Source organism: Ascaphus truei, chromosome 6 (genome assembly GCF_040206685.1).
Source record: "Ascaphus truei isolate aAscTru1 chromosome 6, aAscTru1.hap1, whole genome shotgun sequence".
Lineage (NCBI taxonomy): Eukaryota > Metazoa > Chordata > Amphibia > Anura > Ascaphidae > Ascaphus > Ascaphus truei.
This window is the reverse complement of record NC_134488.1, coordinates 49,590,598-49,605,461: the sequence shown is the minus strand read 5'-3', so window position 1 is coordinate 49,605,461 and position 14,864 is coordinate 49,590,598. Positions and strand designations below refer to the sequence as shown.

The 14,864-nt window shown below is 56.3% G+C and overlaps 1 protein-coding gene across 5 annotated transcripts in view; it reads right to left on the bottom strand.

Moving 5' to 3' along the window:
* The window catches only part of CEP164 (centrosomal protein 164), a 98,833-nt gene that overhangs the window by 71,628 nt on the left and 12,341 nt on the right, over positions 1-14,864 (bottom strand). For 3 of the 5 annotated variants that reach the window (XM_075604231.1, XM_075604233.1, XM_075604232.1), the window contains exons 5-10: positions 12,567-14,399; positions 9,828-9,989; positions 8,986-9,114; positions 7,763-7,840; positions 6,978-7,028; positions 5,815-5,898 (exon numbers count right to left, since the gene is read on the bottom strand). In XM_075604231.1, the coding sequence (XP_075460346.1) occupies positions 5,815-5,898; positions 6,978-7,028; positions 7,763-7,840; positions 8,986-9,114; positions 9,828-9,989; positions 12,567-14,399 (2,337 nt within the window). The remainder of the gene's footprint in view (positions 1-5,814; positions 5,899-6,977; positions 7,029-7,762; positions 7,841-8,985; positions 9,115-9,827; positions 9,990-12,566; positions 14,400-14,864) is intronic. The other 2 variants (XM_075604235.1, XM_075604236.1) reach the window with 2 other exon arrangements.

The following is a 14,864-nucleotide window of genomic DNA, read 5'->3' as shown; positions in this document are numbered from 1 at the left end:
CCAGCACTTCAGGGACCAGGGGTTAATTTTGTTTGCAGGAGAAATGTTGCATAGTGTCTGTGACCTTCCCCTGTAGCAGTTTCATGTAACCAATGCTATGTTTCATTTAAAGCATACTGTAAGGAGATGGAATGCTGCACACCATATAGAAAATAAACAATATTATACTTGCAGTTACTTGTACATCCTGGTTCAGGGGATTCCCGTCTAAAAAAGATCCAAAAGCTACATGAAAAAATAGATGATCCAGGGCACCACGGAATCTTCAAAAAGAATTTGTTCGATCATTAAACCCAACGTTTCAGCCAACAGCGTGGTCTTTCTCTAGTGACTAGAATGTCTAGTAGTCCCTAGAGAAAGACCACGCTGTTGGCTGAAACGTTGTTTAACGATCGAACAAATTCTTTTTGAAAATTCCGTAGTGCCCTGGATCATCTATTTTTTCATGTTTCATTTAAAGCAACCAATCGGGCTGGGCAGGTAAACAGCACCTTCCTACCCACCAATCAGGGGCTGGGCAGGTAAACAGCACCATCCTACCCACCAATCAGGGGCTGGGCAGGTAAACAGCACCTTCCTACCCACCAATCAGGGGCTGGGCAGGTAAACAGCACCATCCTACCCACCAATCAGGGGCTGGGCAGGTAAACAGCACCTTCCTACCCACCAATCAGGGGCTGGGCAGGTAAACAGCACCTTCCTACCCACCAATCAGGGGCTGGGCAGGTAAACAGCACCATCCTACCCACCAATCAGGGGCTGGGCAGGTAAACAGCACCTTCCTACCCACCAATCAGGGGCTGGGCAGGTAAACAGCACCATCCTACCCACCAATCAGGGGCTGGGCAGGTAAACAGCACCTTCCTACCCACCAATCAGGGGCTGGGCAGGTAAACGGCACCATCCTACCCACCAATCAGGGGCTGGGCAGGTAAACAGCACCTTCCTACCCACCAATCAGGGGCTGGGCAGGTAAACAGCACCTTCCTACCCACCAATCAGGGGCTGGGCAGGTAAACAGCACCTTCCTACCCACCAATCAGGGACTGGGCAGGTAGAAAGCACCTGGCCCTGAATGTTGTGGCTTAGTGCAGGGGTGCGCTAACTTTCCCCCCTGCGCCCCCCTGCCTGCTCTCCCCCCCCCTCTTTACCTTGTCTCCAGCGTCAAATGAGGCTACGGGGTCACGTTGCCATGGCAACGTGTCGCCGAAGACAAGGTAAGGGAAGTTGCAGAGGCCTCACGCGATCCCCCGGCATTTCATTTAAATGCCTCCGGGAAGAGCGCAGGGCCTGTGTAACCGCCGCGCCCCCCAGTTTGTGCACCCCTGGCTTAGTGTATAAAAAGGTGGGGAGGGAGAACCCTAGTTAGCTGAAGGAGTGGCAGTAGCTTTGGCTTTTAGCTGCAGCTCCGGTTTGATGTACCAGTGGGGATTCCAGCTGCAGGGTCAGCTCCAGTGCTGGGGCCAGGCCTGGTCCTGTCTCAGAGGCCACTGCAGTGAAGCTACAACCAGGGGAAATCTCTTAGGGAGATCCCTGCACCCACGTTATAGGGTACTCCAGTTGCGAGTATGACCACATCCAGGGTGAGAGCATGCAAGTGAGCTCGCTCGCGATTAAAACAATAAAACTCAATCCCCCCATCCATCCTGCGCGAGTGCGTGCACATGAGCGTGCAGAGGCGCAATACTTGCCTAGACATATCTTTTTGTATTTGTCGCGCTTGCCCTGGTCACGTGCGCGGTTCAGCCAATGAGGGCGAACCGTTCACGTGACATCCCGGGCACGCTGCCCGGCACTCCACCCTACTTGCACAACTAGCTGGCTAGGAATCGCCTGATCAACATGAGCGCCTGGCGTTACGGTGCTCGACCGCCAGCTTTCTCACTTCTACCCTGGACGAGGCCTGAGTGTGTTGTCTGTGTATATGTATAGTTGTGGATAACCTTTTTCCAATAAATCAATTTGATAAACTCTTGTGATTCTGTCTGGCGAGTTGATCCCTGGTATTAGTCCTGGTCTTCCGTGACAGGGGGCATCTATACAGAGCGGGGTGGTACAAAGGTAAGGGGGGCAGATATACCGAACTGGGAGGGACAGAGATAAGGGGGGCAGGGACAGAAATAAGGAGGGGGCAGTTATACAGAGTGGGGGAGGGACAGAGATAAGTGGGGTAGTTATACAGAGAGGGGGGAGGGACAGAAATAAGGAGGGGGCAGTTATACAGAGCGGGGGAGGGACAGAGATAAGTGGGGTAGTTATACAGAGGGGGGGAGGGACAGAGATAAGTGGGGTAGTTATACAGAGGGGGGAGGGACAGAGATAAGTGGGGTAGTTATACAGAGGGGGGAGGGACAGAAATAAGGAGGGGGCAGTTATACAGAGCGGGGGAGGGACAGAGATACGCAGGACGCAGCGAGGAAAACCTGTGTGATCCTCCTGCTGCTGGCAGCGGGGTAAACCCGTGTGATCCTCCTGCTGGCAGCGGGGTAAACCCGTGTGATCCTCCTGCTGGCAGCGGGGTAAACCCATGTGATCCTCCTGCTGCTGGCAGCGGGGTAAACCCGTGTGATCCTCCTCCTGCTGGCAGCGGGGTAAACCCGTGTGATCCTCCTCCTGCTGGCAGCGGGGTAAACCCGTGTGATCCTCCTCCTGCTGGCAGCGGGGTAAACCCGTGTGATCCTCCTGCTGCCGGCAGCGGGGTAAAACCGTGTGATCCTCCTGCTGGCAGCGGGGTAAACCCGTGTGATCCTCCTGCTGGCAGCGGGGTAAACCCGTGTGATCCTCCTGCTGCTGGCAGCGGGGTAAACCCGTGTGATCCTCCTGCTGCCGGCAGCGGGGTAAACCCGTGTGATCCTCCTGCTGCCGGCAGCGGGGTAAACCCGTGTGATCCTCCTGCTGCTGGCAGCGGGGTAAACCTGTGTGATCCTCCTCCTGCCGGCAGCGGGGTAAACCCGTGAGATCCTCCTCCTGCAGGCAGCGGGGTAAACCCGTGTGATCCTCCTGCTGGCAGCTGGGTAAACCTGTGTGATCCTCCTGCTGCTGGCAGCTGGGTAAACCCGTGTGATCCTTCTCCTGCTGGCAGCGGGGTAAACCCGTGTGATCCTCCTCCTGTTGCTGGCAGCGGGGTAAACCCGTGTGATCCTCCTGCTGGCAGCGGGGTAAACCCATGTGATCATCCTCCTGCTGCTGGCAGCGGGGTAAACCCGTGTGATCCTCCTGCTGGCAGCTGGGTAAACCCGAGTGATCCTCCTGCTGCCGGCAGCGGGGTAAACCCATGTGATCCTCCTCCTGCTGGCAGCGGGGTAAACCCGTGTGATCCTCCTCCTGTTGCTGGCAGCGGGGTAAACCCGTGTGATCCTCCTGCTGGCAGCGGGGTAAACCCGAGTGATCCTCCTGCTGCCGGCAGCGGGGTAAACCCGTGTGATCCTCCTCCTGCTGGCAGCGGGGTAAACCCGTGTGATCCTCCTGCTGGCAGCTGGGTAAACCTGTGTGATCCTCCTGCTGCTGGCAGCGGGGTAAACCCGTGTGATCCTCCTGCTGGCAGCTGGGTAAACCTGTGATCATCCTCCTGCTGCTGGCAGCGGGGTAAACCCGTGTGATCCTCCTGCTGGCAGCTGGGTAAACCTGTGTGATCCTCCTGCTGCTGGCAGCGGGGTAAACCCGTGTGATCCTCCTGCTGGCAGCGGGGTAAACCCGTGTGATCCTCCTCCTGCTGCCGGCAGCGGGGTAAACCCGTGTGATCCTCCTCCTGCTGCTGGCAGCGGGGTAAACCCGTGTGATCCTCCTGCTGGCAGCGGGGTAAACCCGTGTGATCCTTCTCCTGCTGGCAGCGGGGTAAACCCGAGTGATCCTCCTGCTGCCGGCAGCGGGGTAAACCCATGTGATCCTCCTCCTGCTGGCAGCGGGGTAAACCCGTGTGATCCTCCTCCTGTTGCTGGCAGCGGGGTAAACCCATGTGATCCTCCTGCTGCCGGCAGCGGGGTAAACCCGTGTGATCCTCCTCCTGTTGCTGGCAGCGGGGTAAACCCGTGTGATCCTCCTGCTGGCAGCGGGGTAAACCCGTGTGATCCTCCTGCTGCTGGCAGCGGGGTAAACCCATGTGATCCTCCTGCTGCTGGCAGCGGGGTAAACCCATGTGATCCTCCTCCTGCTGGCAGCGGGGTAAACCTGTGTGATCCTCCTCCTGTTGCTGGCAGCGGGGTAAACCCGTGTGATCCTCCTGCTGGCAGCGGGGTAAACCCGTGTGATCCTCCTGCTGCTGGCAGCGGGGTAAACCCATGTGATCCTCCTGCTGCTGGCAGCGGGGTAAACCCGTGTGATCCTCCTCCGGCTGGCAGCGGGGTAAACCCGTGTGATCCTCCTGCTGCTGGCAGCGGGGTAAACCCGTGTGATCCTCCTGCTGCTGGCAGCGGGGTAAACCCGTGTGATCCTCCTGCGGCAGCGGGGTAAACCCGTGTGATCCTCCTGCTGCTGGCAGCGGGGTAAACCCGTGTGATCCTCCTGCTGCTGGCAGCGGGGTAAACCCGTGTGATCCTCCTCTTGCTGCTGGCAGCGGGGTAAACCCGTGTGATCCTCCTCCTGCTGCTGGCAGCGGGGTAAACCCGTGTGATCCTCCTGCTGGCAGCGGGGTAAACCCGTGTGATCCTCCTGCTGGCAGCGGGGTAAACCCGTGTGATCCTCCTGCTGGCAGCGGGGTAAACCCGTGTGATCTTCCTGCTGGCAGCGGGGTAAACCCGTGTGATCCTCCTGCTGCCGGCAGCGGGGTAAACCCGTGTGATCCTCCTGCTGCCGGCAGCGGGGTAAACCCGTGTGATCCTCCTGCTGCCGGCAGCGGGGTAAACCTGTGTGATCCTCCTCTTGCTGCTGGCAGCGGGGTAAACCCGTGTGATCCTCCTGCTGCCGGCAGCGGGGTAAACCCATGTGATCCTCCTGCTGCCGGCAGCGGGGTAAACCCGTGTGATCTTCCTGCTGGCAGCGGGGTAAACCCGTGTGATCCTCCTGCTGCCGGCAGCGGGGTAAACCCGTGTGATCCTCCTCTTGCTGCCGGCAGCGGGGTAAACCCGTGTGATCCTCCTCTTGCTGCCGGCAGCGGGGTAAACCCGTGTGATCCTCCTGCTGCCGGCAGCGGGGTAAACCCGTGTGATCCTCCTGCTGCTGGCAGCGGGGTAAACCCGTGTGATCCTCCTGCTGCTGGCAGCGGGGTAAACCCGTGTGATCCTCCTGCTGCTGGCAGCGGGGTAAACCCGTGTGATCCTCCTGCTGCTGGCAGCGGGGTAAACCCGTGTGATCCTCCTCCTGCTGGCAGCGGGGTAAACCCGTGTGATCCTCCTGCTGGCAGCGGGGTAAACCCATGTGATCCTCCTGCTGCCGGCAGCGGGGTAAACCCGTGTGATCCTCCTGCTGCCGGCAGCGGGGTAAACCCGTGTGATCCTCCTGCTGCCTGCAGCGGGGTAAACCCGTGTGATCCTCCTGCTGCCTGCAGCGGGGTAAACCCGTGTGATCCTCCTGCTGCCGGCAGCGGGGTAAACCCGTGTGATCCTCCTGCTGCCGGCAGCGGGGTAAACCCGTGTGATCCTCCTGCTGCCTGCAGCGGGGTAAACCCGTGTGATCCTCCTGCTGGCAGCGGGGTAAACCCGTGAGATCCTCCTGCTGCTGGCAGCGGGGTAAACCCGTGTGATCCTCCTGCTGCTGGCAGCGGGGTAAACCCGTGTGATCCTCATACTGCCGGCAGCGGGGTAAACCCGTGTGATCCTCCTGCTGCTGGCAGCGGGGAAAAGCTGGACTGCAAATGAAGTGGGAATGTGGGGAGCTCACCGTGACTCTTGGGCTGAGGGGTTCAGGGGAGAGGTCAGTGATGTCCAACATCTTCTCCGCAGACAGACTGCTAAACCTAAAATCCTACAGACGGAGAACGCAATAAAAGGAACGTTACTAGCACAGGGAATCACAACCTCATATAACGACCAGCTGGTCCCACTAGCTGTGCAGGGGTTAAGGAGTCCTAATTAGTCAATTAATAAGCAATTAACCATTTGAAGGTATTTAACCATCTCATGATCTTCCCTGGACAAATCTAGCTGTGCTAAATGCAAAAAAATGTAAGTGTTTTCTTCCTCTTATCCCACCCTGTCCATATCAGGGAACCGAGAGAGAGGGAGACAGGGGGCGATGCCTGTGCAAACTTGTGCTGAGCACACAGAGACGTCCGACACAAGGGAGCAGCCTGAGGAAATCACCCCCCCTCCCAAGGGGCGGATCCCAGAGATTACAAAATTACTTAGAATGACTGAAAAATACTTCATACCCCGAGATGAGATCCTGTAACCCCGTCACTGCCATTAGTACACTCCGGCCCTACGAGGGACTGACCCCTTAACCCTGTCACTGCCATTAGTACACTCCGGCCCTACGAGGGACTGACCCCTTAACCCTGTCACTGCCATTAGTACACTCCGGCCCTACGAGGAACTGACCCCTTAACCACGTCACTGCCATTAGTACACTCCGGCCCTACGAGGGACTGACCCCTTAACCACGTCACTGCCATTAGTACACTCCGGCCCTACGAGGGACTGACCCCTTAACCACGTCACTGCCATTAGTACACTCCGGCCCTACGAGGGACTGACCCCTTAACCACGTCACTGCCATTAGTACACTCCGGCCCTACGAGGGACTGACCCCTTAACCACGTCACTGCCATTAGTACACTCCAGCCCTACGAGGGACTGACCCCTTAACCACGTCACTGCCATTAGTACACTTTGCCGGGTCGGTCCCGCCATGGCGGTGGTTTTAATGGTGACCTGCTGACATCTTTCAGGTATTTTTCAATTTTGATCATCAAATCAATTGAAAGAAAGAAACCGGCAGAGAGAACGGAACCAGCGCTCCCGGATAGCGCTCAGCGTGCGGCGGTGTTAAACCCCCGTATAACGGTACGCACACAATACAGAGACCGTCGCTTAGAGACTCACCAGCGCGTCTCTGCTGCGGTCACTTATCTGCGGCTCACTGGCGTCCGATTCCTGGAGGGCGTATAAATGGGGAGGGTAAGGGCGAGCGGTGACCCCCGGGACTCGGGGACTTACTAGTGAATGCAAACGGCGTATTGTGTGCGAGATATGTACTTACAGCGACTGCAATGTAACACAATGTAACACAATGTAACAACATTCACACATCTGCACCCAATGTAACATAAGATTCACATATCTGCACCCAATGTAGCAAAATGTGATACAATGTAGCTTTATGACAACTTAGAAGATGGAGGGGTGGGTTGGAGGGGAGGCGAGAGTGGGGGGTGGAGGAGAGAGTGGGGGTTGGAGGGGAGGCGAGAGTGGCGGGTGGAGGGGAGGCGAGAGTGGGGGGTGGAGGGGAGGCGAGAGTGGGGGGTGGAGGGGAGGCGAGAGTGGGGGGTGGAGGGGAGGAGAGAGTGGGGGGTGGAGGAGAGAGTGGGGGGTGGAGGAGAGAGTGGGGGGTGGAGGGGAGGAGAGAGTGGGGGGTGGAGGGGAGGAGAGAGTGGGGGGTGGAGGGGAGGAGAGAGTGGGGGGTGGAGGGGAGGAGAGAGTGGGGGGTGGAGGGGAGGAGAGAGTGGGGGGTGGAGGAGAGTGGGGGGTGAAGGAGAGGGGAGAGTGGGGGGTGGAGGAGAGTGGGGGGTGAAGGAGAGGGGAGAGTGGGGGGTGAGGAGAGTGGGGGGTGGAGGAGAGGGGAGAGTGCTGTGTGTGGGCCCCGCCCACGTACAGGCGCAGCCTCCTACCTCGTACTCAAAGCCTCCACCCAGCGATCCGATATCTATGTGCAGGTTCCTGAGCAGGCGGGCGGATCCTCTGGGGCTCTGTGGGAGAGAGGAAGTGAGAGGGGGGCGAGGAGTGCTGGGGAGAGGGGGGCGAGGAGTGCTGGGGAGAGGGGGGCGAGGAGTGCTGGGGAGAGGGGGGCAAGAAGTGCTGGGGAGAGGGGGGCGAGGAGGGCGAGGAGGGCGAGGAGTGCTGGGGAGAGGGGGGCGAGGAGTGCTGGGGAGAGGGAGGTGAGGAGCGCTGGGGGGAGGTGAGGAGCGCTGGGGGCTGGGGGGGTGAGGAGTGCTGAGAGAGGGAGGGTTTAGGAGTGCTGAGGGGGGGTTTGGAGTGCTGAGGGGGTGGTTGGAGTGCTGGGGGGGGTTGGAGTGCTGAGGGGGGGTTTGGAGTGCTGAGGGGGGTTTGGAGTGCTGGGGGGGGTTTGGAGTACTGGGGGGGGGTTAGGAGTGCTGACGGGGGTTTAGGAGTGCTGACGGGGGTTTAGGAGTGCTGACGGGGGTTTAGGAGTGCTGAGGGGGGGTTTGGAGTGCTGAGGGGGGGTTTGGAGTGCTGATGGGGGGTTTGGAGTACTGAGGGGGGGTTAGGAGTGCTGACGGGGGTTTAGGAGTGCTGACGGGGGTTTAGGAGTGCTGACGAGGGTTTAGGAGTGCTGACGGGGGTTTAGGTGTGCTGAGGGGGGGTTAGGAGTGCTGAGGGGGGGTTAGGAGTGCTGAGGGGGGGTTAGGAGTGCTGAGGGGGGTTAGGAGTGATGAGGGGGGGTTAGGAGTGATGAGGTGGGTTTAGGAGTGCTGAGGGGGGTTTAGGAGTGCTGAGGGGGGGAGGAGGTGTGCTGAGGGGGGGGAGGAGGTGTGCTGAGGGGGGGAGGAGGTGTGCTGAGGGGGGGAGGAGGAGTGCTGAGGGGGGGAGGAGGAGTGCTGAGGGGGGAGGAGGAGTGCTGAGGGGGGGAGGAGGAGCGCTGAGGGGGGGAGGAGTGCTGAGGGGGGGAGGAGTGCTGAGGGGGATGAGGAGTGCTGAGGGGGATGAGGAGAGCTGAGGGGGGGAGGAGTGCTGAGGGGGGGAGGAGTGCTGAGGGGGGGAGGAGTGCTGAGGGGGGGAGGAGTGCTGAGGGGGGAGGAGTGCTGAGGGGGGGAGGAGTGCTGAGGGGGGGAGGAGTGTTGGTGTGTGTTCCTTCATCCTGTAGTGACCTCACCTGATCTTCGCTCTCCTGTTCATCCTCGTCTTCCTCCTCCAGGCCGGGTAGAGTCAGGCTCAGTCTCTCCTCCGGCCGCGATCCTGTGCTGCTCTTGGTGTAGGAGGCCGGGGAATGCTGCGGGGGGTGCTGCGGGGGGAGACGGCAGGACTGTCAAACATGTCACCAGGAGGCAGTGAGATGGTAACAAGATGCAGCAAGCTGATATTCTCAAACCCGGGACGTCCCCTTCTCACCGCTGAAGAGGGAACCTTTCCATTCTCCATCCCTACCCCCCTGCCCCTCTCCCCCCCTCTGCCCGTCACTGCCCCGCCCATTACTGCCTCACCCATCTGCCCGTTACTGCCCTACTCCACCCTGCACGTCACTGCCCCGCTCCGCCCGTTACTGCCCCGCTCCGCCCGTTACTGCTACGTTTCGTTACTGCTACGCTCCGATACTGCCCTGTTATGCCTGTTAGTTCCCTGTTATGCCTGTTAGTTCCCCGCTCCGCCCGTTACTGCTATGCTCCGATACTGCCCTGTTATGCCCGTTACTGCCGCGCTCGTCACTACGCCCTGCTCCACCCGTTACTGTTCCCCGCTCCGCCCATTACTGCCCCACTCCCCCCATTACTGCCCCGCTCCCCCCTCCCCGCTCTAATACTGCCCTGTTATGCCTGTTACTGCCCCGCTCCACCTGTTACTTCCCCGCTCTGCCCGTTACGGCTACGCTTCGTTACTGCAACGCTCCGATACTGCCCTGTAATTGCTTCCCCTGAGGCAGGGGATAAGAAGGTTCTGGGTCGTTATCTCGGTTCTGGCACAGGTCGCCGCCGCTTTCCTTCAGAACCTCTCACTTACCGTGGGGGCTCCGGCCAGGAAAGAGTCAAATCCTCCGGAGCTTCCCGCGCTGCTGCTCAGTGACCCACGCGTTCCGCTGCTCCCTGCATGCTCCAGCAGGCCCCGCAGGGGGGCCAGGCTCCCCAGGAGCCCCTGCACCGGGGCGAGGGGTGAGCCCAGAGACTGCGAGACAACGAGTGAGAAGTGAGTCACACACAGACACGCACTTAAAGGACGTTAAGCAGGGAAAAAGCAGAAGATACTGACTGGGGGGGGGGGGGGTCACTGCTAAACAGAGATGGTCAGTGCAGTCAGCGATTACCGCTGCACACAGTGTATCATTATAAGGCCTATTACACAGAGGGTATTTATGTTATAGGAGGCAGGAAAACGTCCTATAATGTCCTCTCCAAACCCTTACACAGACACATCCTACAGCAGACACCGTGCATAGATTTCCCCAAAGCCTGTATCCTTACAGAAAACATTATACAAGAAGGGCCTTATTTACTAAGCAAAGCTTAAATATCGCTTGTGTGTCCCATTCAGGTGAAGGTTTGTGTGGAGAACGCATGGCGCGGTAAGATGTAACACTATATAGTGATACTGAGATCACGTCTCGGTAATGAGCTGGCCACACGCTGCACTGCGACACCCACGTCTCGCACCACATGACAATTTAATTTCCCGGGCCTCTCGTGTCCGCCTGCAATTTCAGTGCCACGGTTATTAAACGGTGACAGTGACACGTGTCATGAGAGGCAGGGGTGGGAGAAAAATCTACTTCCCTGGGATCCACAGAAAGACAGCATCAGAAACTATCAGAGATTACAAGGGACCAATGGGGTCTGGAGCTACGGGTAATAAAGTCTGCCCCTCCGCCAGCAGGGTGACACAGTGACACAGACAGAAGGGAGCTGTGATGGTAGGGGTAGCTGGGGGACCTAATAAAGAGAAATCCCAGCTATTTACCCCTAAATCCATGTAACTTGGCCAGCTATGTAAAGCTTATTTCAGCCAAATGTAATTTAATATCTGGGGGAGAACAGGGAGTGTATTTCAAAGCCTATATTCTTTATTCCCTGTAAATGCAATCCCCCAGTGAATCAACATTGTTCTATGATGGGATTTGGGCTAGCTCTAGGTCTAAGGCCTGTCTTTTACATAATTACCTTATGTCTGTATTTATGCCTGTGTTAGCAATTCCTCCCAGATTAGATACTTGGTATTGTGTGGTGATGGAATTAACATGCAAGAAAGTAAATTAGATATTCCACTGTTACTGTCATTTCCATGGAGAAAGACTAAGCAATTCACTTATTTGAAGCTCTCCATAGAAATAGATCAGAACAAAGGTAGGGGATTAGTTAATAATAATAATAGCATGTTCTTGTATAGCGCTGCTAGTTTTACGTAGCGCTTTCCAGAGACATTTTTCAGGCACAGGTCCCTGCTCTGTGGAGCTTACAATCTATTTTTTGGTGCCTGAGGCACAGGGAGATAAAGTGACTGTCACAAGGAGCTAACACCGGGAATTGAACCAGGCTCAATCAAACTCAGTGCCAGCCAGTGTCTTTACTCACTGAGCCACTCCTTCTCCTTAAATGAATCAGTTATCAGGTCTGAGCCCCAGGCACTGTTTCTCTTGGCTGGCTGCCTTGCTCAATGTTAAGGGATAGCCACCAGGGGTATATAAGAAACACTGCTGATCAGTCCATCAAAAGTACTTCTCTGGGAAGGAGTGTAGATACCATTTGAGAGACACTCTGGGAAGGAGTGTGAAGTTGGACTGTGACCAGCTGGAGGTTATGTCAGAGTGGCTGTTGTGTGAAGCACTCTGATATCCTGAAGCAGATAAGTGTACAGGGTAAACCCATTTGAAGTGGGTCCATGCACCTAGGAAAGGTAGATTTACCCAGATCCCCGTAAGTGTGTATATTTTTGTATTTTGTATTCTTATGTGTTTCCAAGGTCTTATCCAAAATAAACCTCATTTTATTTCACTGTCTTGTTTTGCCCTGTGATTGATCCCTTAAAAATAAATGGTGTTAAAAGACCTTGTCTACTGTGACAGGAGCTATGGGTAATGAAGTCTGCCCCTCCCCCAACAGGGTGACACAGTGACACAGACAGAAGGGAGCTATGAGTCTGTCCCTCCCCCCACAGGGTGACACAGACAGAAGAGATCTACGAGTCTGTCCCTCCCCCCGCAGGGTGACACAGACAGAAGGGAGCTATGAGTCTGTCCTTCCACCTGCAGGGTGACACAGTGACACAGACAGAAGGGAGCTAGGAGTCTGTCCTTCCACCTGCAGGGTGACACAATGACAGACTAAAGAAGTCATATTTCAGAGTTTTTATCCTGTACTAGAACTGCTCTGATTTTATCCATATATTTGTTTTATGGGGATACTGTTTTGAGGACAGATTCGCAATACTGGAGTGATGCTTTAATTCCTGTATGTTACAGTCTGTATAACAACTATTGAGTACAGTGATGCATGCATGGTCAGTGCTGTATATACATGATTATATATATATTTATCATGTATATGGGATAGACACAGACTAGCGTGTGTAAATATACATCTGCTAGTCTATATGTAAATACAGTACTGACCGTGCGCGTCCCATTACGTGTTCACCTTAGAATGCATTTAATTCTACACGTCACACACACGTCACATCACACGTCACACTGCTCTTACTCCCTGTAACTCATGTACATACATTATAAATAAATCCATATTGATAGAATACCTGGCGCCTGTTTGCACAGCCCTCGCTCTTACTCTCTGCTGCCTCTTGACCGCTCTGATTTCTGTGGACATCAGGCTCTGTGGATGCTTGACCCTCGCACAAAGGCTGCTGTCTCTCTCTGGACCCGTTCTCTGCCTGTCTTGGCCTCTCATCTTCACCCGACTTACTTTGCTGACTTCTTGGGGGGACTTCACTCCACTCCCAAGCTGCATGCGGTCTTGAGCCCCCCTTGTCCTCTGCCCGGCTCTGCCCCCTGGCTATCTTGACCATTTGCAGGACATGCTGGTAGAATTTCTGGTCCTCCGAGTAACCATCGCTCTCTGACACCTCCTCGGAAGGGCCTTGCTGCCGGTGCTCTGGGACAGGCTGTGCAGTGGTGGCGCAGCAGGGCAGGAGTTCCTCCTCTGAAAGGTCGGAATCCCTGCGGGAATCAGTCCTGGAAAAGTTGTCCACTTTCCCCAGGACTAGGGAGGACAGGTGGGGAGGTAGGCTGCCAGAGAAACTCGGCTCGCACTCACCCTCTGAGGAGACAGACTTCTCCTCCTCTCCACGCCGCCTGGAGTCTGTCTGAAAGAAGGGTAGGCAGGCCAGAACTGCATGGGGGCCAGGTGCCGAGGGCATCAGTGCAGATATCTCTGCTGGACCCCCTTCCTTGCCTGGTTGGAGGCATCCAGCGTAATGGAAACTCGGGATCTGCTTCTCCTCGCCATCTCTCGCAATGTCCGATACCTCCTTGCGTTGATTGGAATCAGAGTCAGGAAACCCGGGCGAATCGGTCTGAATGGGCTCAGGTCGCAGCTGTGCCGATCTCGTGTCCTTTTCCGACTGCCTGAAGCAGAAAGGAGAGGTAGTGGACAGACAGTACGGGACGTAGTTCGTGTTTGACGGGAAGCCCTCTGATTTGGGAACGGACGCCGGGTCGTACATTTTGCAATGAACATTTGTTATGGTGGAAGGCAGGGTGCTTTTGTCCAGAACCTGATCGAAAGGAGAAGCGTTACAGGCAGGAGCAGTAACTTCCAAATCGTCCTGCCTTATGGCTTCTCTTTCCTGCCGTCCCTTTGGGCCGCAGCTCTTTGGCACGGCTTGGACGTTTGTCACGTTGTCATCCAGTTTCCTTTTCGTGCCGTTCTCCGGGGTCGTGCCCTGCAGTTCTTGTTCCTCCACCTTCCCAGGGATGGAACCTTCCCGATGCTCCTCTGGGAACATTTCCACACCGATTATTTCGCTATTCTTGCGGTGATAGACGATATTGCTGAAAGGTGACGCTTCCAGCACGGCTTGACTGTCGCCCTGGGTCCCAGGTCCCCCAACATCTTCCGGAGGATTTCGGTATTGCTGGTGATCTTTTCCATCCTCCGAGGGCTCTTCCTCACTCAGCCCCCACCTCCTCTGCTCGATGACTTCCAGAGTGGGGTAATTTACACGCATAGGGCATCCGGAAGGGCCACTCGCTAGAACCTTACTGATTATCTTCTCCAGCTCTGAATCAGAAGTCTGAACCTGGTCGTCCATCACTAAGCCCTGCTCTTCCACCTGCTGTACGCCCTTACATGCACTGCTGCAGGTAGGTGGACCCCATAAAACTTTCTCTACCTCCTCCGGGACATGTGGCCCGCAGCCTCCCTTCTGTAGAGGCTGCAGCCGGTGGGGCGCTCCAGGTTTCGCATTACAGTCTACCTCTGCCTGAGTCTTCTTTCTGCTGGGGAAGCTCTCGCCTCTGCTCTCTCTATCCTGCACTAGGCCTGGGCTCAGGGAGATGGGAGCCATGGCTTTGGATGTTAAGTCATAGATAGAGGATAAGGGGTGGAGGCCCTCGTCTGCCTGCATTCCCTAAACAGACAACAAACACAGATCAGTAACTTCTATAGTAGGGACTATACATCTTACCCGAGACAGAGCACGGACTATACATTTTAACCGAGCCAAAGCACGGACTATACATGTTACCCAAGCCAGAGCACGGACTATACATCTTACCCGAGCCAGAGCACGGACTATACATCTTACCCCGAGCCAGAGCATGGGCTATACATCTTACCCGAGCCAGAGCATGGACTATACATGTTACCCGTGCTAAAGCACGGACCATTGTCTGCCCAGACAGAGAGGCGCGTATCCCATCAAGAGAAAGAAGGAACAGGAGGAGGTAGGCTCTGTTCCCATTGGCTGGTTGGCAATTCCCACCCTCCATGCCTCGGTTTCTCCGTCACGTCCCTGTCCCGATTGGCCAACACAGACGAACCCTTGTCTTGTGATTAACCCACCACCTAGCATCCGTTTGGTGATTGGTCGCTG